Below are 21,818 nucleotides of genomic sequence, written 5' to 3' on the forward strand. Positions count from 1 at the left end.
CATTGGTGTAGGGTTTTTTGGTATTAAACAGACACTCCTCATGTATATGGACGCAACAAACGGCAGTTGCCATTTATTTTTATTTTTTCATCAAGTGTCAAACTAAAATTTGTTACGTTTCATTTTAGCTCGTGTTTATGTCGACCAAAATCGCTCCATGAATTTGGTAACCTTTTTCAATATATTCTTCAATAAAAAACGATGTAGTGATATAATTTGACACAATTTGAATCAGAATACATATACATTAGCGTTGCTACTACCTAGCTTAATAAGAAAAATCAGTTTTCTGGAATAAATATAGGTTCATGCGGAGAACTGAACTGAAAGGCAATTTACTTTATATAGATTTTTGTGTTTTATAATATAGCTTGGTGTATTGCTGCATAAGTTTTGCCAGTCTTTTGAAAATAACCCAACACGTAAAATCGTCTAAGAATTAGTCTGTAGTATGCCATATCTGGCTCAAGATTTTCACATTTAAATTTATAATAATAATAGGATTAGAACCATTATTTGATAACAGATATTACAGAATTTAGTATATCATATATTATTTCACAAGTAATAAGCATTAAAATATTTAAAGTTGAGGTGAATCCACATTACTTGCGTCAAATTCACCCAGCGATAATCAGTGCTAAAATTGGCGTAACCATTTTGATTTTCATATGATCTTTTACTCGTGCTGTAGCTTATAAAATTAGAATAGAATGCGGTACAATGCAACCCGTATTCCTGTAAGGTCTGCACTTCATGTTAGACCGACTACTGTCTTAAAGAAAAATTAGAGAACATGCCTTTAGAAAATACCTGACTCCAATTTTTGCCATGTTTTAACCCTATCAAAGATAAACCATTTATACATAATTTAGTTTTTTATGCTTATAAAAAAAACAATAATTCTCGATTATTCTAGTGGATAGCATAGTGTTTTTGTTTTTTCATAAAGTTTGGATCAAAATATGAAACTAACTTTAAAATGGAAAAACAAAATTAGAGTCCCATTGACAACTCGAGTATGATGTCGACATAAGCCAAGAGATAGTATAGGATTACCTTAATTAAAATTCAAATCATTGTCTGCGGTATTCAAGAAAGTAGGAACATCAAAATAATACCAAATTTCCCCAGAATATCCTTGGAACATCTTCACTCAAATAGAAAGATACTATACACACGAAAAAATGTTAAATTAAGCAAGGAAACAGACGTCTTAACACTACATGATTTTGATCTGTCTCACCTAGTTATGAAAGTATTATCCAGGTACATTATGTTTAGACTTCACTATGGTTAATTGCTAACACATTTGTAAACAAAGCAAACAAACAAAAAAAGTAAGATCAAGTCATTTTTTATAATAATGAGAATGAAACACGGATACAACTTGAGCAGTCAGACATCACCTCCATTCATTTTACTACCAAGACAAATTATTTGAAGTTAACTAAAGGATAGACTTTAGTAACCCACTGATTACATTAACCCTGCAAGAATATAAATAAAATGGATGACAACAGTAAATTTCACCTAGACGTATAATGAACAGTGTAAAAGACAAGCACTCACCTATACAGTAAACAAGAACAGAAAGTACATTACCCATAAATTCCTCTTCCAACAGACCAGCCAACAATCAGCCAGTCTACTGGAAATTTGGTAGACGGTGTAAATCTAGATGAAATAAAGGAATTTGCTAAGGCCTTTAAAATCCGCAGACTGTCCATGGGTCTGACACAGACCCAAGTTGGACAGGCCCTTAGCATTACAGAAGGCCCAGCTTATTCCCAATCAGCCATCTGCAGGTAAGTTTTCTCGCCCTCCAGGTATTGACAACAATCAGTTTTATTAGTTTTGTTGGATGCTCAGAGTTTGCTGTGTTGCATGATTTATTGTTATCCCTTTTGCCCCGTTATGCTCAATTTTATTAATATAAATATCTTTCCAGTAAGAACATTTCACTTTGTATCCAAGTTTGCCAACCTTTTTATTTTTTAAATCTAATGAGGATTTAGTGTATGTATTCAAATATTTTCAGTGTTTTAATGTCAATTTACTTTCTTTTTTCTCAATAAATAACCCTAATAAATGCATTACATACTCTTCTTTAGTAAGCCCAGAATGCTGATTACTGACTTCCAACCTTTGTTTAAGAAAAATCTACTTCATGCATGAATTTTGTATTAGGGCTCTACCTTTGCGCTCAACATTTTTAACAGTAAAACCGAAACACACAAGAAGTTTTCTTTTTTGAGTTGTTAGCAGTCGTAATTCTTCTTGTACTAGCCGAGAGTCATCTAAAGAAGCAGTAATAATCACTCAGGCTTTGCTCTTAGATATGACTCTGTCATCTTGTAGATCAAAAAACTTCAGTCTTAATACATAATTTGATTGACAGATTATGCATTAGGCTAAAGATAATTTTCAAGGAAACCTTGTAATTTACAAGTCAGCCAAACGAACTGCATAGGATTGAAAGAACTAGTATTTCGCCATATTTATTCATTCCCCTTTTCTAAATGTTTCTTTTTATCATACCTAACATGAATTGTGTGTTTTGGTGCGGAGGGTGCAGCATATGCTACCCTAGTCACTGGGACTCCACTAAAATTCAATTTGCTTCTGGTTTGAATTTGAATTTGTATGTTGTTCATGTGTCTCCAATACTAACATGCTAAAACTCATACTAACATACTCTCTCTGATGTCCTCTCTTTCGTTCCTGAACAACGATGGTCGCATGTTCCTCTTCGGTGTTTTTGTACAAGGCCACATTGTTCTCTTAACAGGAGAAAATATTTTTTTTCAAATAAAAAAAAATCCGAAGACTTTCAAGATGAGGGAGCTTTGACTAGGGTGGCGAGCTGGGAGAACCTTACACGTCCTCGCGTTGAGGTTCGCAGTATGATCACAAACCGCTGTTAAATGAACAGTAAAATAATAAACCAATTTAGAAGAAACTTGCCTACTAACGGGTGGTGGGCTTACATAACGCTGCGGGTCCGGTCGTATGGAACTCACTTAAAAACTAAAAAAGATGAAAAATTGAAAACAGCCAAAAAAGAAATGAGAAAGAACAGATAATGCTTCACCCTCCGTTGCTCTTAGCCCACATGTTTACTGCAACTAACAAATTACTGTAGATTATTCTCAGTAGAGTAATAAGACTGATGATGCTATGTAACCAAACTCTTTCTAAGTTAGAATAGCCTGAAACGAAGCAATAGCAAGAAATTCACGAGCTCTGTTTTCTCGTTTTAGGTTTGAAAAACTAGACATCACGCCAAAAAGTGCACAAAAGATCAAGCCAGTTCTAGAGCGATGGATGCAGGAAGCGGAGGACAGGTAAACCACTCGCCACTCTGGTTACGGTTGTCCTCATTGGGGCACTTGCGAATTACCTGACCACCCTAGCTACCAAACAGGGGGTACTTAGATACCTGGTATGCTAGTGGTCAGAGGGGAGGGAATTGCGATACCTGGAGACTAAATAAAAGACAAAAGATTATTTTGAATAAGGCACGAAAATGTAAAGCTCGAAGTCAGTCGATTCGTGTGCGACCAACGAATTAAAGCGATAATTTTTTCTCAAGCTTTTAGTAGTCCTCAATGCTCCGTTTAGCGACATTCATTCACTTAAATCAGTCATTAATTTTGAAATTGTTTCAAAGGCTTCGTTGTGAAAAAGGTGCTAATAGTATATTTGATAATGTCAGAAATGTGAAAATTCCTTTTAGGAATTCTAGTAAACTAATGGCATATGAAAGAAATTATACACAAAGCATTCGGAAAGCTAAGATTTCTCTTCACAAAGAATTTGCAACACTGTCAGATTCAAGTCACTCAAAAGGAGTCACAACATACATTTTAAAGCCAACTAAAAATATTAAGACAAAATCTGAATTTCATAGAATAAAACTTCTGTATCGCAGACCTTAGTTCAAGACTGTACAGTACAGAAGTAATGTTTTTTGCAGTCTTCTCGAACAGTAGTGAAATTCATATTTAGCACATGTAAGATCTGGAAAAGTAACTTATATGTTTGATGTCAATGACAATAACAAAAATCCACGACCTAGCCCTTAAGAGGTAGAACGTCGGTAACGTCCCCGAGAAAATTCACATTAAATTTTGATATTTTCATAATGCACAAAGTTGACAAGTTTTGTTCCATCCCCTTATTAGTCTGCCAAATGCAGGTATCCACTCCTCATTCTGTCTAGCAAACAACTGAGCTAATGTATATAGTTCCTTTGCAGGGATTATTTCAAGTACTGTAATTATATTAAATTCATTTTTCAGATGACCCCTTTGGAGTTTATTCATTATTCTAACTCATTGTTGCAAGTAAGATTACGAAAGATCAGAATGTAAATTATTTGTTTTCATTTCACAATGAACCCAGCCAATCTAGTATTATAAGCTTTCAAAGACCATTTTGCATTAAAACCTGGTCCTCATGAATAGTTTTTCCCCAGTCTATGCACACTAATCTTGAGAGAATGTCACTAAGAGTGTGATGACAATTTGACTCATGATTTATCTTTAATTTGCAGATATAAGAATGGCCAGCACACACTGACAGAATTCATGGGTTCAGAGCCATCAAAGAAGAGGAAGAGGCGCACCAGTTTTACCCCTCAAGCTCTGGAAGTCCTGAACTCTCATTTTGAGAGGAATACTCATCCCTCTGGTAAGTCAAGCTTTTACTTTTATAAGTAGTAAACTGATTTTCATATGGTTTCATTACTTGAGCATCACTATTCATTGTGCAAGGCATTACTATACTGTACTTTTATTAAGTACAGTATTTTTGCACATCTAACATTGATAGTAAAATGTTTTGCCATCTCTCTCCCTCTCTCTCTTTTTGCAGGAAAGGTTTATGGGAGATGATAGATGCTTTACATTTAAATTTAAAAGTTTTGCAATCATGAATTACATCAATACAGCACCTTGTGCTGTTTTGACACATTTCATGAGTACTTTTCTTCTGGACCCATTACTTCTGAAATAATAAACAGTGCTTAGGTCAGAATAGAACTGAAAGTTTGTTGCTTACTGCTCTGAATGCTGATTTTGATGGTAAAGACAAAATATGCACCTAAACCACTGAAGGATGCTATTTGAGACATTTCCAGTAAATGTTGTTTATAACAAGTGTATATCCTGTACTAGGAAGACATTACAATAGATGATTTGTTTCATTCAAGGTAATGTTACTTGTAGTTAAGCAAAACAATCATGACATTTAAAAGGTCACAGGAATACAGAAAAATTAGTTACTATTATCTAAAATTGTAAGGCAGTATTAAATCATCAGAAACCTGAGTAAAGAGTGAATATGAACGTTACTATAAATGTTTCTGGTGATTATAATTTCACAGTAGTATGCTGAGAGTACAGTGTTCATACAGATTTCCTTTGGCGTAAGACAGGACTAGAGAATTGGACACAGATTAGTCTATACTATATACTAAATTACTATTTCAACTAATTAAACATAAAATTCAGACTCAAGTTATTTCTGATAATTCAAATTAGTAAATTTTCATTGCAAGTTATACTAATACAGCAATACTTCAAAACTTTTTTGTCTCTACTTAATGATAAAAGTTGGTAATGAATTGCTATGTGTATCTATCTGATTTCATTCATTTATTAGATTACAAGGAAGATGGACATTCCTCTAACATTTCAGTATAAAATGTACTTCAGTGAAGCCATTTGTTTAAGTTGGCAGTCATAACTGCTCTATGACAATTATTACAATCCATTCACTAGGAAGCAATTATGAATTCAAGATTAGGATACCAGAAAACTAAATTTGTGCATGTGGCTTTATTATTATTAGACTGATATATTTCCAAAACTTGACATTTTTTGTCAATTATATTTTAGACTTTCACATAAAAATGTTTAACTGTTAGTATTACTTTACATTCTGTACATACAAGGATTGGAATAATCTGGACTATCTACATTGCACCATGCAAGGCACACAGTAGGTGGTACTACATGGAGTGTAATTTACAAAATGGTACTGATACTATACTACTAATTTATTACAAGTCTACATTTTACCATGCAAGGCACACAGTAGGTAGTATCCCTACACAGATTGTAATTTACAAAATGGTGCTGATACCATTCTACTAATTTATTACAAGTTTTACAATATTGTTGAAGAACTTGGAGGTGAAAACTAATCTGACATGATTATATAACAAGGAAATCTTAACTGGGTACAGTACTTGTAATGCACAAAATTTTAGAACAGACTGAAAATACTGTTTTTGAAATACACAAAATACAATGCCTATCAGTATTTGATTGAATACAGACACGTAAATTAATTTAGAAACAACGTTAAAATACTAATGCACAAAATAGTCACTTTCTCTGTACAAGTACTGTAATATGAATTGGTGTACATTATCCAATTAATAACATATTGTATACTTATCAAAGCATGAATACAGTGAATGTACAAGATTCCAGTATATTTTTATGGTTTGCAGCACAGGCTGAGAGAATTCCTGTCTATGAAACAGTTTTCGGAACTATGAAAATTTCTACAAGTAAATATCTAGTACCAGTTTACACCCAAAATTTTTTTATGATTACCAGCACACATGTTATGTCCTATTTTTACAATTATATATATTTCATATATCATTTACACTATAGTATATAAAAAACAGACGATGTGCTGTATATCCCTTTCTGCAAAATTATTTCTTGTTTGTAATGTCCCATAGCTTATGTGCTTGCAAACTACTATTCAAAGCAGTTTACTGTTGTTGATGAGGCATCCATCAGGGTAGCTCCCTCTCATCAGCATCATCTTCAGTATTACATCAGTGAAGTAGGCTACGAAAGTGGCAGTCAGTCAAAATTATATATGTATGTCATGAGCCAACATGAGGAAAAGTACCATGCAAGGAGGAAGATGTTATTATACTGTGTGTGAATTTTCAGTCATTTGACAAGAATGCTAAAACAAACAAAAAGCATTACAAAGGCAGTGGGTAGCCATAAGACTTTATTATGCTAGTGATGTTACTCTACCATACTACATGATCTAGAATCAAGACAGTATCAAGTACTTAAAAACCTTTGATGAAGGTTGGTGTTTGTCGAAAGTCATCCCTGAGCCTGTTGGTGGTTATCACAGTAATTGAGAAAGCCCCAAAGAATGTAAAAAATAAGGCACCATGCAGCTGCTGTATTCAGATGACCTAGTATTGACAGCAGAATTGAGGGAGAGGTTGTGGAAATTTTTAAAAGGTGGACTGGAATGGAGAAGAGAGGATTTATAATCAGCATAACCAGAACAAAGCTGACAGGAAAGAATGCAAAGGAAAAATTCCAGTCAGGAAAGTGGCCATGTAGCTGCTGTAGAGAGTGTGGGTATGTTTCACTACTTTTATTATGGCCCAGGAAATCATCGAATGAGAAAATAAATGTAAAGACAGAGACCTAAACCTGATAGGAGTTCATACAGAAAATGAACAGGATAAATTAAAATGGAGAGAACTCACTTCACATATACCATAAAGGGAACAGCTGTCGTAAAAATGTTTACAATTATGATATGGACACTGTACGTTAAACAGATTCAAAACAGTGCACTCAGATACACTATTTAGACATTTCGTAGCCAAGGCTGAACTGCACAGTGCAAAAGAAGACTGAGGCTTTTTCTGAAAAATTAGACATTAGAAGTTGACTTTAGTAGGTAAATTTATGTTCCTGACTAGTGCCCTTGGGAGAAGTCCAGTTCTAAAGTTGTAACCAGGGCAAGGGCTACATCTTGGTCCTTTATGTAATTTTGGGGTTTACTACTGAAGAATCTTCATGGCTTAAAGACCTTTTTGGGAGGAAAGGTGACTCAGCAGCTGTGCTGAATTGCTGAAGAACATTATATACAGTATATTACAATATGAGGAAACCTTAAAACAATTACCAAACTAGTCAGTACATTTTGGCATTGGACTTGTACCATGTAATGCCTTCAAAGGGATGAAAAGATCCCTTTAAGCCTGTTGTTAGCTGCTACTGCAAGCTGTCATCTCTTATTATTGTACTGTACTCTTACTGTGTGAAAGTGTGAACAGGGTTGACTTTTTTTAAAACATTAACAAGTGAGAGAAATTTATGATTATGATCATACTGGATGTTCTCTGCCTACACCCCTTCCAACCATTTACTAGTCTTATGCTATTCCAATACAGGTAAAGTCCCTAGATTAAAGAATATGACTGAAATTTTAATACAGTAATTCTTTGTAAAAAGAAAGCCATGTTCATAGTTACCATTCAAAGGTGAACCCATTCACTAAACAATGCCCAAAATTATGTAAACCAGTTCACTTGACATGATGGGGATTACTGGTTGTCCAGAAATGTGTCACACTAGAATGAGTATGGCGAATGATAGTTGGGCCTGAAATGTAAAAAATTCATGAAATGAGTGCATCAAAAAAGTATCTTATACACAGTTAATAATTCCATTTACAAATTATTTACTGGGACCATAAATTTTGTGCATAAATGAGAGTCAGTTAGGGAGCAGATCTTTAAAGGCAGTTTTTTTTTTTAATACGTACAGAATCTAATTTGTATAGAGTCTTCTCTTTGAGTCTTATAACCTTTTCATCAACATATAGTTGGTCTTTCAGGTTTCCTGAGGTCACATAAATATGTTCTGTCTTGATGGTTTTATTGACTTTGACATTCAGACTGCACTCTGCCATATTAATATGACCTTAGGAAACCTGATATATCAGCTACAACTCATGAAAAGGTTATAATAAACATAGAGAAGATTCTATACAAGTTACATGCCACAGCCATTATATTCATTAAAATTCATTTATCAGTAAGTGTTGGAGTAAGGTAAAGTTAAAGAAACTGGACAGTTAGGTTAGAAGAGAACGAAGAAAATTAATGGAAACTAAGTGGTAGAAAGCCAAAAAGCTGAGGGCTGAAGGAGCATTACAAAGGACCTTTGATACTGTCTGCAGTATGCCTCACAAGGCAGTACCCCACTACAAGGAACTGTATCAGGTTTAAACACTACACATTACTGCTTTACATGAGTAAACTTGACATACTGTACATATATATTACATACACACGTGGTAAATAAGCTAATGGATTTCATCCGAGTCATAATAAACACTTGTAATGTTCCTTCCAGTATGCAAGCTGTACCAAGGTTTTTTAATTTGATATTTTAAAATAAAGAGCTTTTATTGAGTAAGTGTAACTTTTACACAGATATTTTTTAATACAAAATTTTCTATTTTAGGTGCTGAGATTACAGCTTTAGCGGAACAACTAGGCTATGAAAGAGAAGTGGTTCGGATCTGGTTCTGCAATAAACGGCAGGCGCTCAAGAACACCGTCCGAATGATGGCAAAGACTAATCCTAACCAGCAGCCACCACCCCCTCCACCACCACAACACCCAACCATTAACCCACCTACCCACCCTTCCCTTAATCCGTCACCCCACCCTACTATGAATTGAATGTTCTCATGTGGTTGTCTGGTGTAAGATGAAGCTCATGTGGTGCAAAATATCTCCAGTAGCCACATATTGTTTAGAGAGATAGCTTATGAAAAACAGAGCCTTCATGATATGTCTCACTGAAAAAGACAATTCAATCCTTCCTTTATCTCACCATTCACCACACTCTGTCTTTAATGAACTGATGTACTGAACTATGTGATAATCTATCTTTTTATCTGATGTTAGGCTACAAAAGAGGCTTTATGGTGTTAGAAAAGCTATTAAGATCGGCTTTTGATAATAGCCTATGAAAGTGACAGAATATTATTAAAAATGTGGCTTCTTATGCAAAGCCCACAAACCCTTGATCAGTAGTTAGTGTGTGACAGTGATGAAGATTTCTAAGTTTAAAAAGTGTAGGTTGCTTAGGTGTCTTAAGGTTTCTAAAGTGATACATAAGAGAAGTGGAATTACTAGAACGCACCCATTCCTTTCAGTCCACAGCCTTTTTGTGTGTGTAGGTCTGGAATTATGTTGGAGGTGAAGGCTTCTTCCAGTTCTGTGCTTCTGAATTGAAAAGCACAAGTAACTTAGGAAGGGTCTTGAGGGGTTAGTGCAAAAGTTTCCTATTTCTCACAGTAATAGGAGATGAATGTGTTTGCCTTCACTGCGCGATGAAAGAAAATAACGTTCCTAGAAACACATTACCCAAATCGTGGAGGTGTGTGTTTTAAGAGTTAAAATGCCATCAGTTTAAGATAGAAATGGTGTGAATGTAAAATACATTTTGTTTTAGTGTTTCCTGTGAAAAGGATTATTGTGAAGTATGTGTGTGCTTTACAGAGATATATAGAAGGTCACTTCTGAAATATTGCTCGATTTACAGTCATGATTGACATGGATCTCTTGCATTCCTAAATGTGGTAGGTAGAGCTTGAAGCAGTTGCTTGCATTTCAAGTTCAAATTATGTATTAATAATAAAATGATGTACGTTGCATCATTTGAAAGACGGTTATGTTATACTGTGAAGTGTAACAGTTATTACTGACACAGTGTGTTAATCGTAGGATATTTATTCGTCTTTGAGAAAATCTTTGTCGTTAATAATACTTAAGCTTTTGAAATACTTGCTGTATCCATAAACTATTGATAAACAATGAGGTTGCCATCATGAACTGCCCCAGGGTCCCTGACCTTGCTAAGTCATATCATATAGCGTCTATGCCGCTCTAGCCCCTGGTTATCTGTGCTATTTGTATCTGTGTACTGTAATGTAGGAGAGAAACTAAGTTGATCTACGTGCCCAGTTGGCTCGTTCTGGCCGCCATTGTCTTAGCAAAAGCAGAAACTCCTGTGCCATTATGTATATGCATTATGTTTTAATCTACTGAGGTGGCAGCTGAGATTAATTTCTAATGTTGATAGGACCACTACAGTGACTACTACAGTTCAGTGTTATGTTTCTTTACTAATGTTTCTTCAGCAAGTACAATGACTTAACAGAAATGTTTGACGCATATCATGTTGATGCTGAAGTGGTCCTCATCCTAACTCTATTCGTCCTGTTGGGGTCACGCCATGTACTAAAGAAGAAATAAATAAATAAATGACATGCGGTAGCACCCTTGACGAGTGGGGTCTTTAATCATTATTTTGTTTGTTACTACATATATATTTAACACAAGAACTTATTACTGGTAAAAAGTTATTAATTTACAATAAGTTTTATTGTTTGTTTATCGTCAGTTTTTAATTTTTTATAGTTTGTATATTCATACAGATTGGAAGTTGTTTGTAGTACTAAATATATCGGATATTCAGTATAATTTTCAAAATTATATATATTATGTTCAAATATGTATCTTATGTAAATATCTGAAATAGCTCAATAGTCACTGAATGATATACGTATTCTTTTGAGATTCTCCAAATCGGAACACTTTTTTCAATACAGTACTGTATTTAGTTTGTAGACAATGCTCGAGTGCATTTTACAGTATTCTTACGAATGGAGTTGAGCATAACCTAGTCATTTCCAGTGAAATAATTTATACACAGCAGTTCATAGCCATCAAATACTGTATTAGTTCATGTCTCATCAAGCAGTTTGTTTCAAAACTTGATTTCTTTATATTTTAGATACTAAATAATCCACGTGTGCTCTTAAAATAAAGTATACACGAAGTGTCCAGTATATTTCCTGATTAGACTGCAGTCTACTGATTTATGGACTTTGTTTTATTTTTGCTTTTCTATTCTTTCGTTCTTATTCTGTGATATTTATTTTGTGCCAATAGTTGAAGTGGTGAGGCAATGTGCCGCTTTGGACAGTTCTAAAATATTCCAGCCTAGTAGCTGCTGCTTGTGTGTACTGTGTAGCCGAGATGAGGTCCCCAGTGACCTGTTTATGCATCTAATACTGTACAGTTGATGTAGGTATATGTACTTTCCTTTATGTCCAAGACATAATGCTGCATTTGCTAATCAAAATGAAGCTACTTCTACCAATGTGGCATAAGGTATCTATGAGTGATGTGGTAACTTTTTTTTATATAAATATATATTTACCACTGATATATAGACTAACCACTGATACATTGAGCCCATCCCTGGGGTTACACTAACTCTCCTGTTGTGATGTAATGATTCTTTATTGTACTAAAGTTTATCTGATCTCCTGTTGTGGTATGCTGATCTTAATAAACAATCTGTCACATTAGGTCATCTAGTCTGGCTGAGTTTATCTCCCATTCTGATAAAAATGTATTGCCATAGATTCAACATGATACCCTAAAACTAGATGGGTATTACCTACTGTTAAAAGTAAGTGCAGCTTAACAATATTATTAGTAACATGGTGCATTTTACAGTATGATAGATATTTTAAAGTTTGTTACAAGTGTACAATTTCATATCTGATATAGGTTTACAGTCACCTGCTTGATATACTGATAACTGGAGTTTAAGTGAGTGGTCTTGTGCACCTGAGACAGTAGAATAATTTTACATTAGCATTATAAGTCACAAGTGGTGTGTTGATGAAAGATTTAGTTGTTTTTGATCCCCAAGTGATATTTTTTACAAAAAACTTATCAAAGAATAAATAAAAAAGTGCCCTGCCCCATTAATGTTGCCTTGAGCTAATTAGTGTAACAATAACATGCAACAAGTTGAGAGAGAAAAAAAGAAACTGGGCATAACGATGTCCAGTTATTGAATTACAAAAAAAAAAAATTATCTTTTCCTGATACAGCAACTAAAGAATTCAACTTGCAGAGGTGCAATGCTTATTACTTGTAATGTACCTATATTTCCTTAAAAAAATGTCCAGCAATTTGTAGAATGAATAGCTTTAAGGTTTTGAGTTTGTACACTCAGTATGTAACATGAGACTTTTAGGTGTATATTGTTAACTGTATGACTTATGATTGATTATTTATAACATATCATTATGGGAAGATGAATTTGCCTGACTAGTGTGTGCGTCTAAGCACTGATTTGATAAGAAACATTTTTCCTTTTGAACAACACGAAGAATCACTAAGCTAACCTATTAAGGAAGAAGTGGCTTCGCTTCACTGATATGGAAGTTACAAACTTCCAAAAATTGTACAAATATTTGTAAGGTTAACAAAAAAAATAACATACTCCAGTACTGCTTTGCTGAAACCACCACTAAGTCAGACTCCATACTAGGAATGTATTCAAAATTATGGATGTCAACACCTATTTCTTAACTGATGTAGTTGACTAGATTGTGATAAATGCTTAGCAGGACTGGAATTTGCAGAAATACTCACGGTTCCCAGATTAACATGTTTTGGTTGACATTGTTGACATAAATATCCGTATCATAACACCCCTGTGATGGTAACCCTACAGTACTCTAATGCTGCTGTTTATATAACTTGTACAACTGTTCTGTTCTAGCAATGATGTGTGGTCAAACATTATTCTGGCAGTAATTACAATTACTTTTAAGTTCTACCTTAGTGTGTTGATATATCAATAGATTTAGGAGTACCATGTTCTGTATATTCCCATCCCTTTTTGACAATAAACTTGTGATTGCTACAAAAATAAAATTTTCCAATATTTTTGCCACCTTTTAAACCAAGACAATAATGATATCTCTTTTGATTTGTATTTTGACATCTCTGACAATTCTATATGGAGAGAACAGTTGCATCTGTGAGTATAAAATGACAAGTTCCTAACATCACAAAGTAAGTGCCCATTGGATCTGCTTTGGAGCTCTCCCAGAATCAGACACAGAGGTTCCTTTAGAGAGTTGCCTTTGATGATATTTTGCCAACTAAAAAGGGTGATAATGGTTATGTTTTTAGTCTGATGTGTAAACTAATATATTTGATAAGATTAACTCCGAATAGGATCTCGCATGGGCACTATAAAACCATCTTCTTATGGAAATGTGTGTATGTATCTCTTCCAATTTTAAATTTGCGTAATAAAACATCGACTCCTTTCTCTGTTGTTGTTTTCCTGTGTAACCTTTGAACAAATTATAAAGTACATTCTAGATTCTCTATACAGTATAAAAGCCTAAACTGTTCCTTGCCTTCTAACACATTTCTCTCTAACTGGTATTTACACATTAAACCTTATCTGGAAAGATGTTCTATACACAGCTTAATTACAGACGTTGACAGAAGAAATGACATTCTACTATGTCTAATTATCAACTGCTTCAACATAACTGAAGTTAAATATAAAAGTCAAATTACTGCTTCAATAACTGAGTAACAGCAGGAAACAAGACTAAAAGTAAGCTGTTTTAAAAAAGAAATATGTTGGTATGTTGGTATTGTGATGTAAATAATGAAGAGGTTTTGTAGCTGGAAAAATGACTGTATCTTATCAGCTGTGTACTATATGTGCATGTACTACATTTTTATTTTAAAATTTCTCAATAAAGCAAGTTATGTTGAACTCTTGGAAGGATATGGTATTATCTGCTTAATTATTTTGGTGTACTTATTAATTCTGTAATCTTACATTCTGGCAACTTTGGATTTTCAGATGTAAGGTTAAGAAGTAGTGTCCTATAATCTATGGAGACCTAAAAATCATTCTTCCATAAAATAAGTGCAATGCAAAGATAGTAAACTACAATCACCACAGCATATTAATACAGTATTTTGTGACATGGAAAGACTGCCACCTTCATGATTCCATGTTTCCTAGAATGGATGGCAACACATTTAGGCCTCAATAAAGAAAAATGCAAATTGTTATTGGACAGTACTTACAACTACTAAAAATGCAAATTGTTATTGGACAGTGCTTGCAACTATTATTCTGTCAACAACTTCAAAAAGGAAAAATGTACTATATGGGTGGGTTTTGCATAATGCACATAATCTAAGTTATTCCTATTAACACCTGTACTATGGATCAATGTGTGCTTAACATACAATGGAAACTCCAAAGTAGCACCTCAACTTAACACACTTTAGGGGTCTGGCTTTCTGAGAAGTAACAAAATCTGTGAAGGAACAAAGACCCTATATTACATCCTGTACTTGTGTAATTTCTTGGTTTTTACATCTAACAGGAATTCCACATAGTTCCCACCCTAAACTAACCTATATTTTACTCTTAACATTCAATTTAACATTTGCCTAAAAATGTATCACGGCATAGCAAAAAATAATCATGATAACACAGCTGATAAGTATAGAAGTCTGTTAAGTTGAGCAAGTTACTACTGAAAAAATTTGTTGAAAGGGTCTTTAGTCTTCATTATGAATTAGAGTCCAGGTTCATTGTTTTTAGTGTTTTTCTACATTCGATGTGATGGTACTTTTATTTTCTTCCGGTTCCTTCCTACATGTACTTATGGTTTTTATATAAAATATTCTATGCTGCTCCTTCTATAAATAACTGAAGTTTGCACAAAAATATATAATTAAATGTAACCCTAAGAAACCTATAAATATGTAGACAAAGTATGGCACTTCCTTATATGATTAACTAAGTATGAACTTACTTAGCGTTTAAGTGCAGAAATGACCAAATTTTTGCTTACTCCATGCTGTGGTGTATAGCACACCAACTGAGCTCTTCTACTATACCCCAATAAAGTTGTGCAATGCTGCAGGTTTACTGATACAAATAAATGATGATACGGCACAAATACCTTTAAATTATGCTATGTACTAATCAATGTTACAATTTAAAAGGTACAGTACTTACTCATGGCACCTAATAAGAATTCTGCCTCTGAAGCTTCTCAGGAATTTTAGGTGTCACTGTTTGGAAACAGATGGTCCTTATTCTTAAATTCTAGTTGTTCACTGGGTTCATTCATCTCAAAGTCCAAATGGTTTTATTTATTCTGGGAAGGCAATAGAAAACAATTTCTAGATTAAGTACTGAAATTTGTCTAAATGATTTTTTTTTAAATGTGAACAAGAACTCACATAACTTAAGTATACCACGGGGACAAACATTTAGCACTGGCAGTAGTTATAATAAGCTCTAGTAACTTTTAAAAGATGAAAAAATAATTCTAATGGTTGAAAGGGAAAGAATCTCCCAGCTAATAGAGAATACACTCTGGTTCTTGTAAATTTCTCATGAAAACATTACATGAATATATGCTGAATCTTGGGGTACAGAGTCATTATCTTTCTTCTGTGCTAGCCATTAAACACCCCAAGATATTATGTATATAAATTTTCATAACATTTATTATTTAGATACTTACCTACTGTTAAAAATAGCTTATATCCCTTCGCCTATCAGCGAGGAGATATAAGCTATCATTAACAGTAGGTAAGATTTATCCCAAATTAACTTTATTAACACTATATCTTATCCTCAAAATTCATGAAGTTCTTGATGACAACAGAAAATTTTAAAATATTACATTTCATATATACAAATTATTGCTTTCATTGTCTTTCACTGTCATCACAAATAAACTTGTGTTTCAGTACCATCACTTGCCATATTTAGCGACCAGGTGACTCTGCCCACTGGAGGAATCCTTCCACTCATATACAAGTGTCACCTACAAAATACTGCAAGGATGCTAAGGAAATTGGTAGGGTGGCAGGAAACATTAAAATACTTCTTAAAAACTTCCTGTTTTCATATGAAAAATACAAAATATTGCTTTCAACTGGCAAGTCACTATTAACTACAGAGGCAACTGCAGGCATGCTAAATTTCTTCAGAAGTTTATATCAGTTTTGTTGTCAAATTGGTTCTTAACTAGCAAGCTGTTATTTCGAGTATGATCCACTCTGGGAGAGTTCACAACTGGTAACCCACAGAACCATGAAATCTTAACTAGGATTCGCTGAAAAGACATGATTATAAGATACCAGTAATTGTAAGTGAACTAAAACGCTAAGGCTAATGCTGTGGGCCCTGAATGATATCAAATCAGTAAGATATGAGGATGAAGGTGAAACCACAAAACTGGACATTGCTAGTTACCTGCCTGGCAGTCATCACAGGGTAAGCAGTGGGGACATGATATCCATTCATATCTCATATTCTTTAACTTACATTTCTTTTGATAAAGGGAGCAGGACCCTTTCGAAAGCTAAAGTGTTTATTTCTATACCATGTACTTCAAAATTATTATTAAATATTTCAACCACAACTGAGTTGAAGTGAGCATTTCTGTACAATGTACTTCAAAATTATTATTATATATATTTCAATCACACCTGAGTTGAAGTGTTCCTCCTCATATGGCTGGAAAACTAAAATGCAGGAAAGGTGCATATATTTCAAAGTTGTATTTTACAACATTTCTGGATTAATTATGTTGAAAATGTAAGAGCTAAAACTACAGAGGACAAGGCAAGCCAAATGTATACAGATTACAATTTTATGCAATATTTTCACACTAATAATTAGCACTAGACAGAAGAGCAAATCTTGACTAAAAACTTTCAGGGGAATTGTATTTTCTCCTAGTATACGAACAAGCATCCCCTCAGTACAAGCTGGAATCAGTCACTGAAATTTGGCACTGTAACAAGGTAGTTAATCAATTTATGCTTAAGGGGAGCGAGTTGGAGAACACCACTGACCCACCTGCTGCCACCATGCACTTTTCCTTCTGCCTCAGGGACACACAAGGTGGTTGAGGTAGGCACTTTGATAAAGGCTTTGATTTGTAAAACTAGAAAAAATACATATTACTTTAAAAATTTGTCATTTAAAAATTTGTCATTTGTTTCTACAGAAGTACAAACCATTGCCTTTCTATAAAGGACTCGCTCCTAAGTTGGGAGGCCATCTCTATCAACAGACAGGATGTTGAATGAACCACATGGAAGTGTCACTAACCCAGTTGCAAAAGCAAGCAAGGAGTTCATACCTCCTTCAACTTACTTGGTCTGGTATAAGGAAGCCAGAGCAGTAGGCCCTGGACCTAAGAGCCTTATTTGAGTAACTTACCCAAATGAATGTACTGTACCAATCAGAAGAAAACTAGCTATCTCTGGCTAACACAAAGTGATGGATTCAAGAGTATAGCTCTACCACCAGGGCCACCCTCTTGTCAGACCAAGTAGGTTACAGGAGTCACCGACCCACTGCTTGTTTTCATGACTGGGTTCATGTCACTTCCAGGTGGGCTATTCAACAGCCAGTCTGTTGATGGACATAACCTCCCACCTGAAGAAGGGGAATAAGAAAAGCACTTGTACTTCCTCTCCTTGTCACTAGATCATGTCTTACTCTCCTCTGAGGGTTGCAGCTATTGTCAATGCAGCTGGGGCATCTTCCACCAGACGGGTAACTGCTACAAGATGCTCAACAGCAGACGGTAGCAAAGGGCACGAAGGTTCATTACATTTGTTGAAGCCCTTCATCTCTCCATTAATGGCACTATTTTTCTACATGAACAAAACACTCAAAACAAAAACTTGTTCCAACTTAGCAGTCAGTAGAAGTACAGTTAGATATCCTCATTTAACAGCAGCAGAAGAAAAGGTGTTTGGTATCCGCAGCAAGGTGAGGAATGTTATCCTACTCATCCCTCCTTTAACCAGTTAACTACCTTTTACCAAGTTTCAATGATTTTGTAACTATAACTTATAATTTAGTGGTGTGGAGTAAAATAAATTAGATCTTAGTACTGCACCAAACTGAATTATGGGTATTTGTGGGCACAGGAAATAGTGTTTTAAAGAATGAAGGAGAACATTATACAACAACTCATGGAGAACAGGGTTGGCCATAATAACAGGGACTATGTATCTGTGTATCTGCAAGAAAAATCTTGGAGACATGATGTCAGAGCAGGAGAGGGATGTCAGAATGAACCTGTATCTTTCAGTGATACTGTACCTAGCATTCATATCATGAACGTAACCTCAATAAGAGTGCAAATCCATTCAGAGCAAAGTTACTGCTAACTTCTATAGGAATTTGTTAACAGTGTAACAAAATGTCTATCACTGAAAAAAATACAATTTTTCAAAACAAAATTATTTTTCCCCACAACCCCATTACTTACACAGTAATTAATTCAGTTTCCTAGTCAATTCATATTCCTGACAATTTACTCCTAATTAAAGACAAAGCAGTAAGTAGTCAGTAAACCTGCTAGTGCTCAAACAGACCCATAGGTCTCTTGCATGTAGCTCCCCAACTTTTCATGTCTCCTGAACATTTACTTGTGTGATATCCGTGGGGTTATGAGGTAGATACTCCACTGTTTAAAATGAAGGGTTTGTAGGAACATATTAGTCATTTTTAAAAATTACATTTGTTTGACAAGCCCATTATTTGCATTAAGGAAGTATTGTAATTTAGGCAATACAGACTGAGCAGCCAAACACTTTAGGACTAGCTGTACTGAGAATTGTATAATCTCTCCAAGAGCTCTTAAAGTAACAATGAGTCACATTCGTAAGCATGAAACCCTGACACTGAGTCAATCTAAGAGGTCTAAAACTGTATGCTGCAAAGAAGTCCCTTACCCAGGGTTCTTCTGGAAGTGACTAACTTATCCAAGGGCATTATTCCTTTACTATGTAAGAAAGAGGTGAATACTGTAACCCAAAAATTTACTATGTAAGAAAGAGGTGAATACTGTAACCCAAAAATTTACTATGTAAGAAAGAGGTGAATACTGTAACCCAAAAATCTATGTCTTGAAAGATGCCATAATGATTAATGCAAAAAGAACTAAAGTAATAATGTTGAATCTTCAGAACCTAAAACCTCAACTGAAGTAGGGACCATAAGTTCCACTGTTACCACAAAGCTTAAAGAACATGAGTCCATCCCTTAGACAAAAGTTTACATATACTGTTTGCCATTTCCATGTACAGTACCTGCCATTAAATTTTGTGCTATTTCACCATCCGTACATAATCTTAGGCCCTAAGATAATTTATATAAGCCAATGGGAAAATTTTGTGCTATTTCACCATCCGTACATAATCTTAGGCCCTAAGATAATTTATATAAGCCAATGGGAAATGTATTTTTTGCACTTGCTAATTAAAACGGCCTTTCGACAGAAATGACTTAGCCATATCTTTCCTGGTATCTACAATATAAGTCTTCCAAGATAAAAATGAGCTACTCAACTAGGCAAAGAAGGTACTCTTCACATTTAGCATGTGCTGAGGGAGATAGAATAATGAAGTGTACAGTAGTTTGGCCTTGCCTACCACAGTTTGTGTCTTCAATACAAGTCAACTGCAAAAACAAACATATTGACTTCCAATCACTGATATAAGAGACCATACTGGAGAAAATATGAAACCTGATGACCCATCTCGAACATCCAGAAACCTGTATAAAGAATGTCTTCAGTTAAACCAAGTTGAAAGGCCTGATCTGAAGGTCTGTAGAGAAGTTTTAACAAGATTCCTTGGGACCAATGAAAAGTCCCATTTAGAGGATTTAGTTGCCTTCTGAGGACCCACCATCTCATGATGATGAAAAAACCCCACATCATAACAAAGCTCAAAAACCTGAGAAAGAACTGATCTACGTGCCTTAATGACCGAGACCAAGTTTCTTTGGATGCCTTTAAAACAAGAAAAATTGGCTGACAGGATTAATGCCCCTTTCAGAACACCATTCACATAAAACGTTGATAGACAGTGAAGATAGAAACATTTCAAGGCCTGTAGATAGCTTTGGTTGCCTGTGCTGAAAATACCAATGCCTCTGAGACTGCTGTAAATTCTGAGCATGCATTTCTAACATCTCACAGTTCCCATGGCAAGAGAGGTTGAAGATGCTCCCACCTGGGAAGACACATAAAAAGGTTAACCAGCAGAGATAGATCAGCAAATCACTCTTGCAGTGGTCAAAGAGGTTCCACTGCTCACTGACAGATACTTGGAGCTCTAGACTTTGTATAATGCTCCCTGGTCAATCTAAATGGAGGAAAGGATTTAATTTCTAGGCCTTCCTACACGTGCATTAAGGCTTCTGCCTTACAGCTGCTGGATCCAGGAGAGCGAAGAAATGTCAGGATACTGTAGGTGAGGTAGTTGTGTAAACAGATTCACCAAGGGAATCCTACACATTGCCACAAGGGTTTGATGACATCTGAATGTTGAGACCATTCCACTGGAAGGATCTGATTCTCTCTGCTTAGGCTATCTACAAACACCTTGTAGCTTTGTGAAATGAGCCTCAAAACGATTTTCATTATTGCTGACCTCTAACTAGGTGAAAACAGTGACTACCAGGAGACGTAGGGTTTTGGATCTCAGTCACAATTGATTTCCTACATAAATTAGCATGGTAGTACAGACGTACTGTCTGCCAATGAACCAATGAAGCTGGTATAAGACTGACTTATAAATAAAATCTTGAGTTTTATATAAAGTTCACCTACCTACTGCATTAATTACACTCCAATGAGGTTGGTAACTACTTTGGTTTGCAAAGGGGTAAAATAACTGCAACTACAGCTGCACCATTTACATACTATAAAAAAAAATAAGTACAAACGCACTACCCATGGAACATTACACTGGGACTGGGGGCATTAAAATTTTAAAAAGAAAGTATACTGTATTTCTTCCCACACCTATCCACTTTTGCTTAAGTTACTTGAGCTACCAAAGGAAGCAGTACCATGGAATATTTTTTGTATCTAAGAAAATTACCTTTCTGAAACTTCTCATTTTTCTGTTTTTCATGGCTTGTAATTCATACTCACCCCTAGTACTTTCATGATCTTCCTATATCCAATTTCTATCTTTTGCTGTCTATAGTAAGCTCTGTACTTTTATTGCCATTCATCTTTAAACAATTTTACTTCAAAAGCAAATGTCT

General features: G+C 34.9%; 2 protein-coding genes across 4 annotated transcripts in view; one reads left to right on the plus strand and one right to left on the minus strand.

Moving 5' to 3' along the window:
• LOC136826938 (uncharacterized) overlaps nt 1-11,708 on the plus strand; it is a 790,974-nt gene extending 779,266 nt beyond the window's left edge. Inside the window, 4 exon segments of the mRNA XM_067084528.1 lie at nt 1,628-1,808; nt 3,264-3,347; nt 4,559-4,695; nt 9,318-11,708. Coding sequence (XP_066940629.1) covers nt 1,628-1,808; nt 3,264-3,347; nt 4,559-4,695; nt 9,318-9,538 — 623 coding nt within the window. The 3' untranslated portion in view covers nt 9,539-11,708.
• LOC136826939 (zinc finger protein 677-like) overlaps nt 5,829-21,818 on the minus strand; it is a 47,403-nt gene continuing 31,413 nt past the window's right edge. For all 3 annotated transcript variants that reach the window (XM_067084529.1, XM_067084530.1, XM_067084531.1), the window contains 2 exons: nt 15,738-15,879; nt 5,829-8,450 (listed from right to left, as the gene is read on the minus strand). The gene's annotated coding sequence lies outside the window, so the exon portion shown is untranslated. The remainder of the gene's footprint in view (nt 8,451-15,737; nt 15,880-21,818) is intronic.

This window comes from Macrobrachium rosenbergii, chromosome 41, assembly GCF_040412425.1.
Source record: "Macrobrachium rosenbergii isolate ZJJX-2024 chromosome 41, ASM4041242v1, whole genome shotgun sequence".
In the NCBI taxonomy this organism is placed as follows: domain Eukaryota; kingdom Metazoa; phylum Arthropoda; class Malacostraca; order Decapoda; family Palaemonidae; genus Macrobrachium; species Macrobrachium rosenbergii.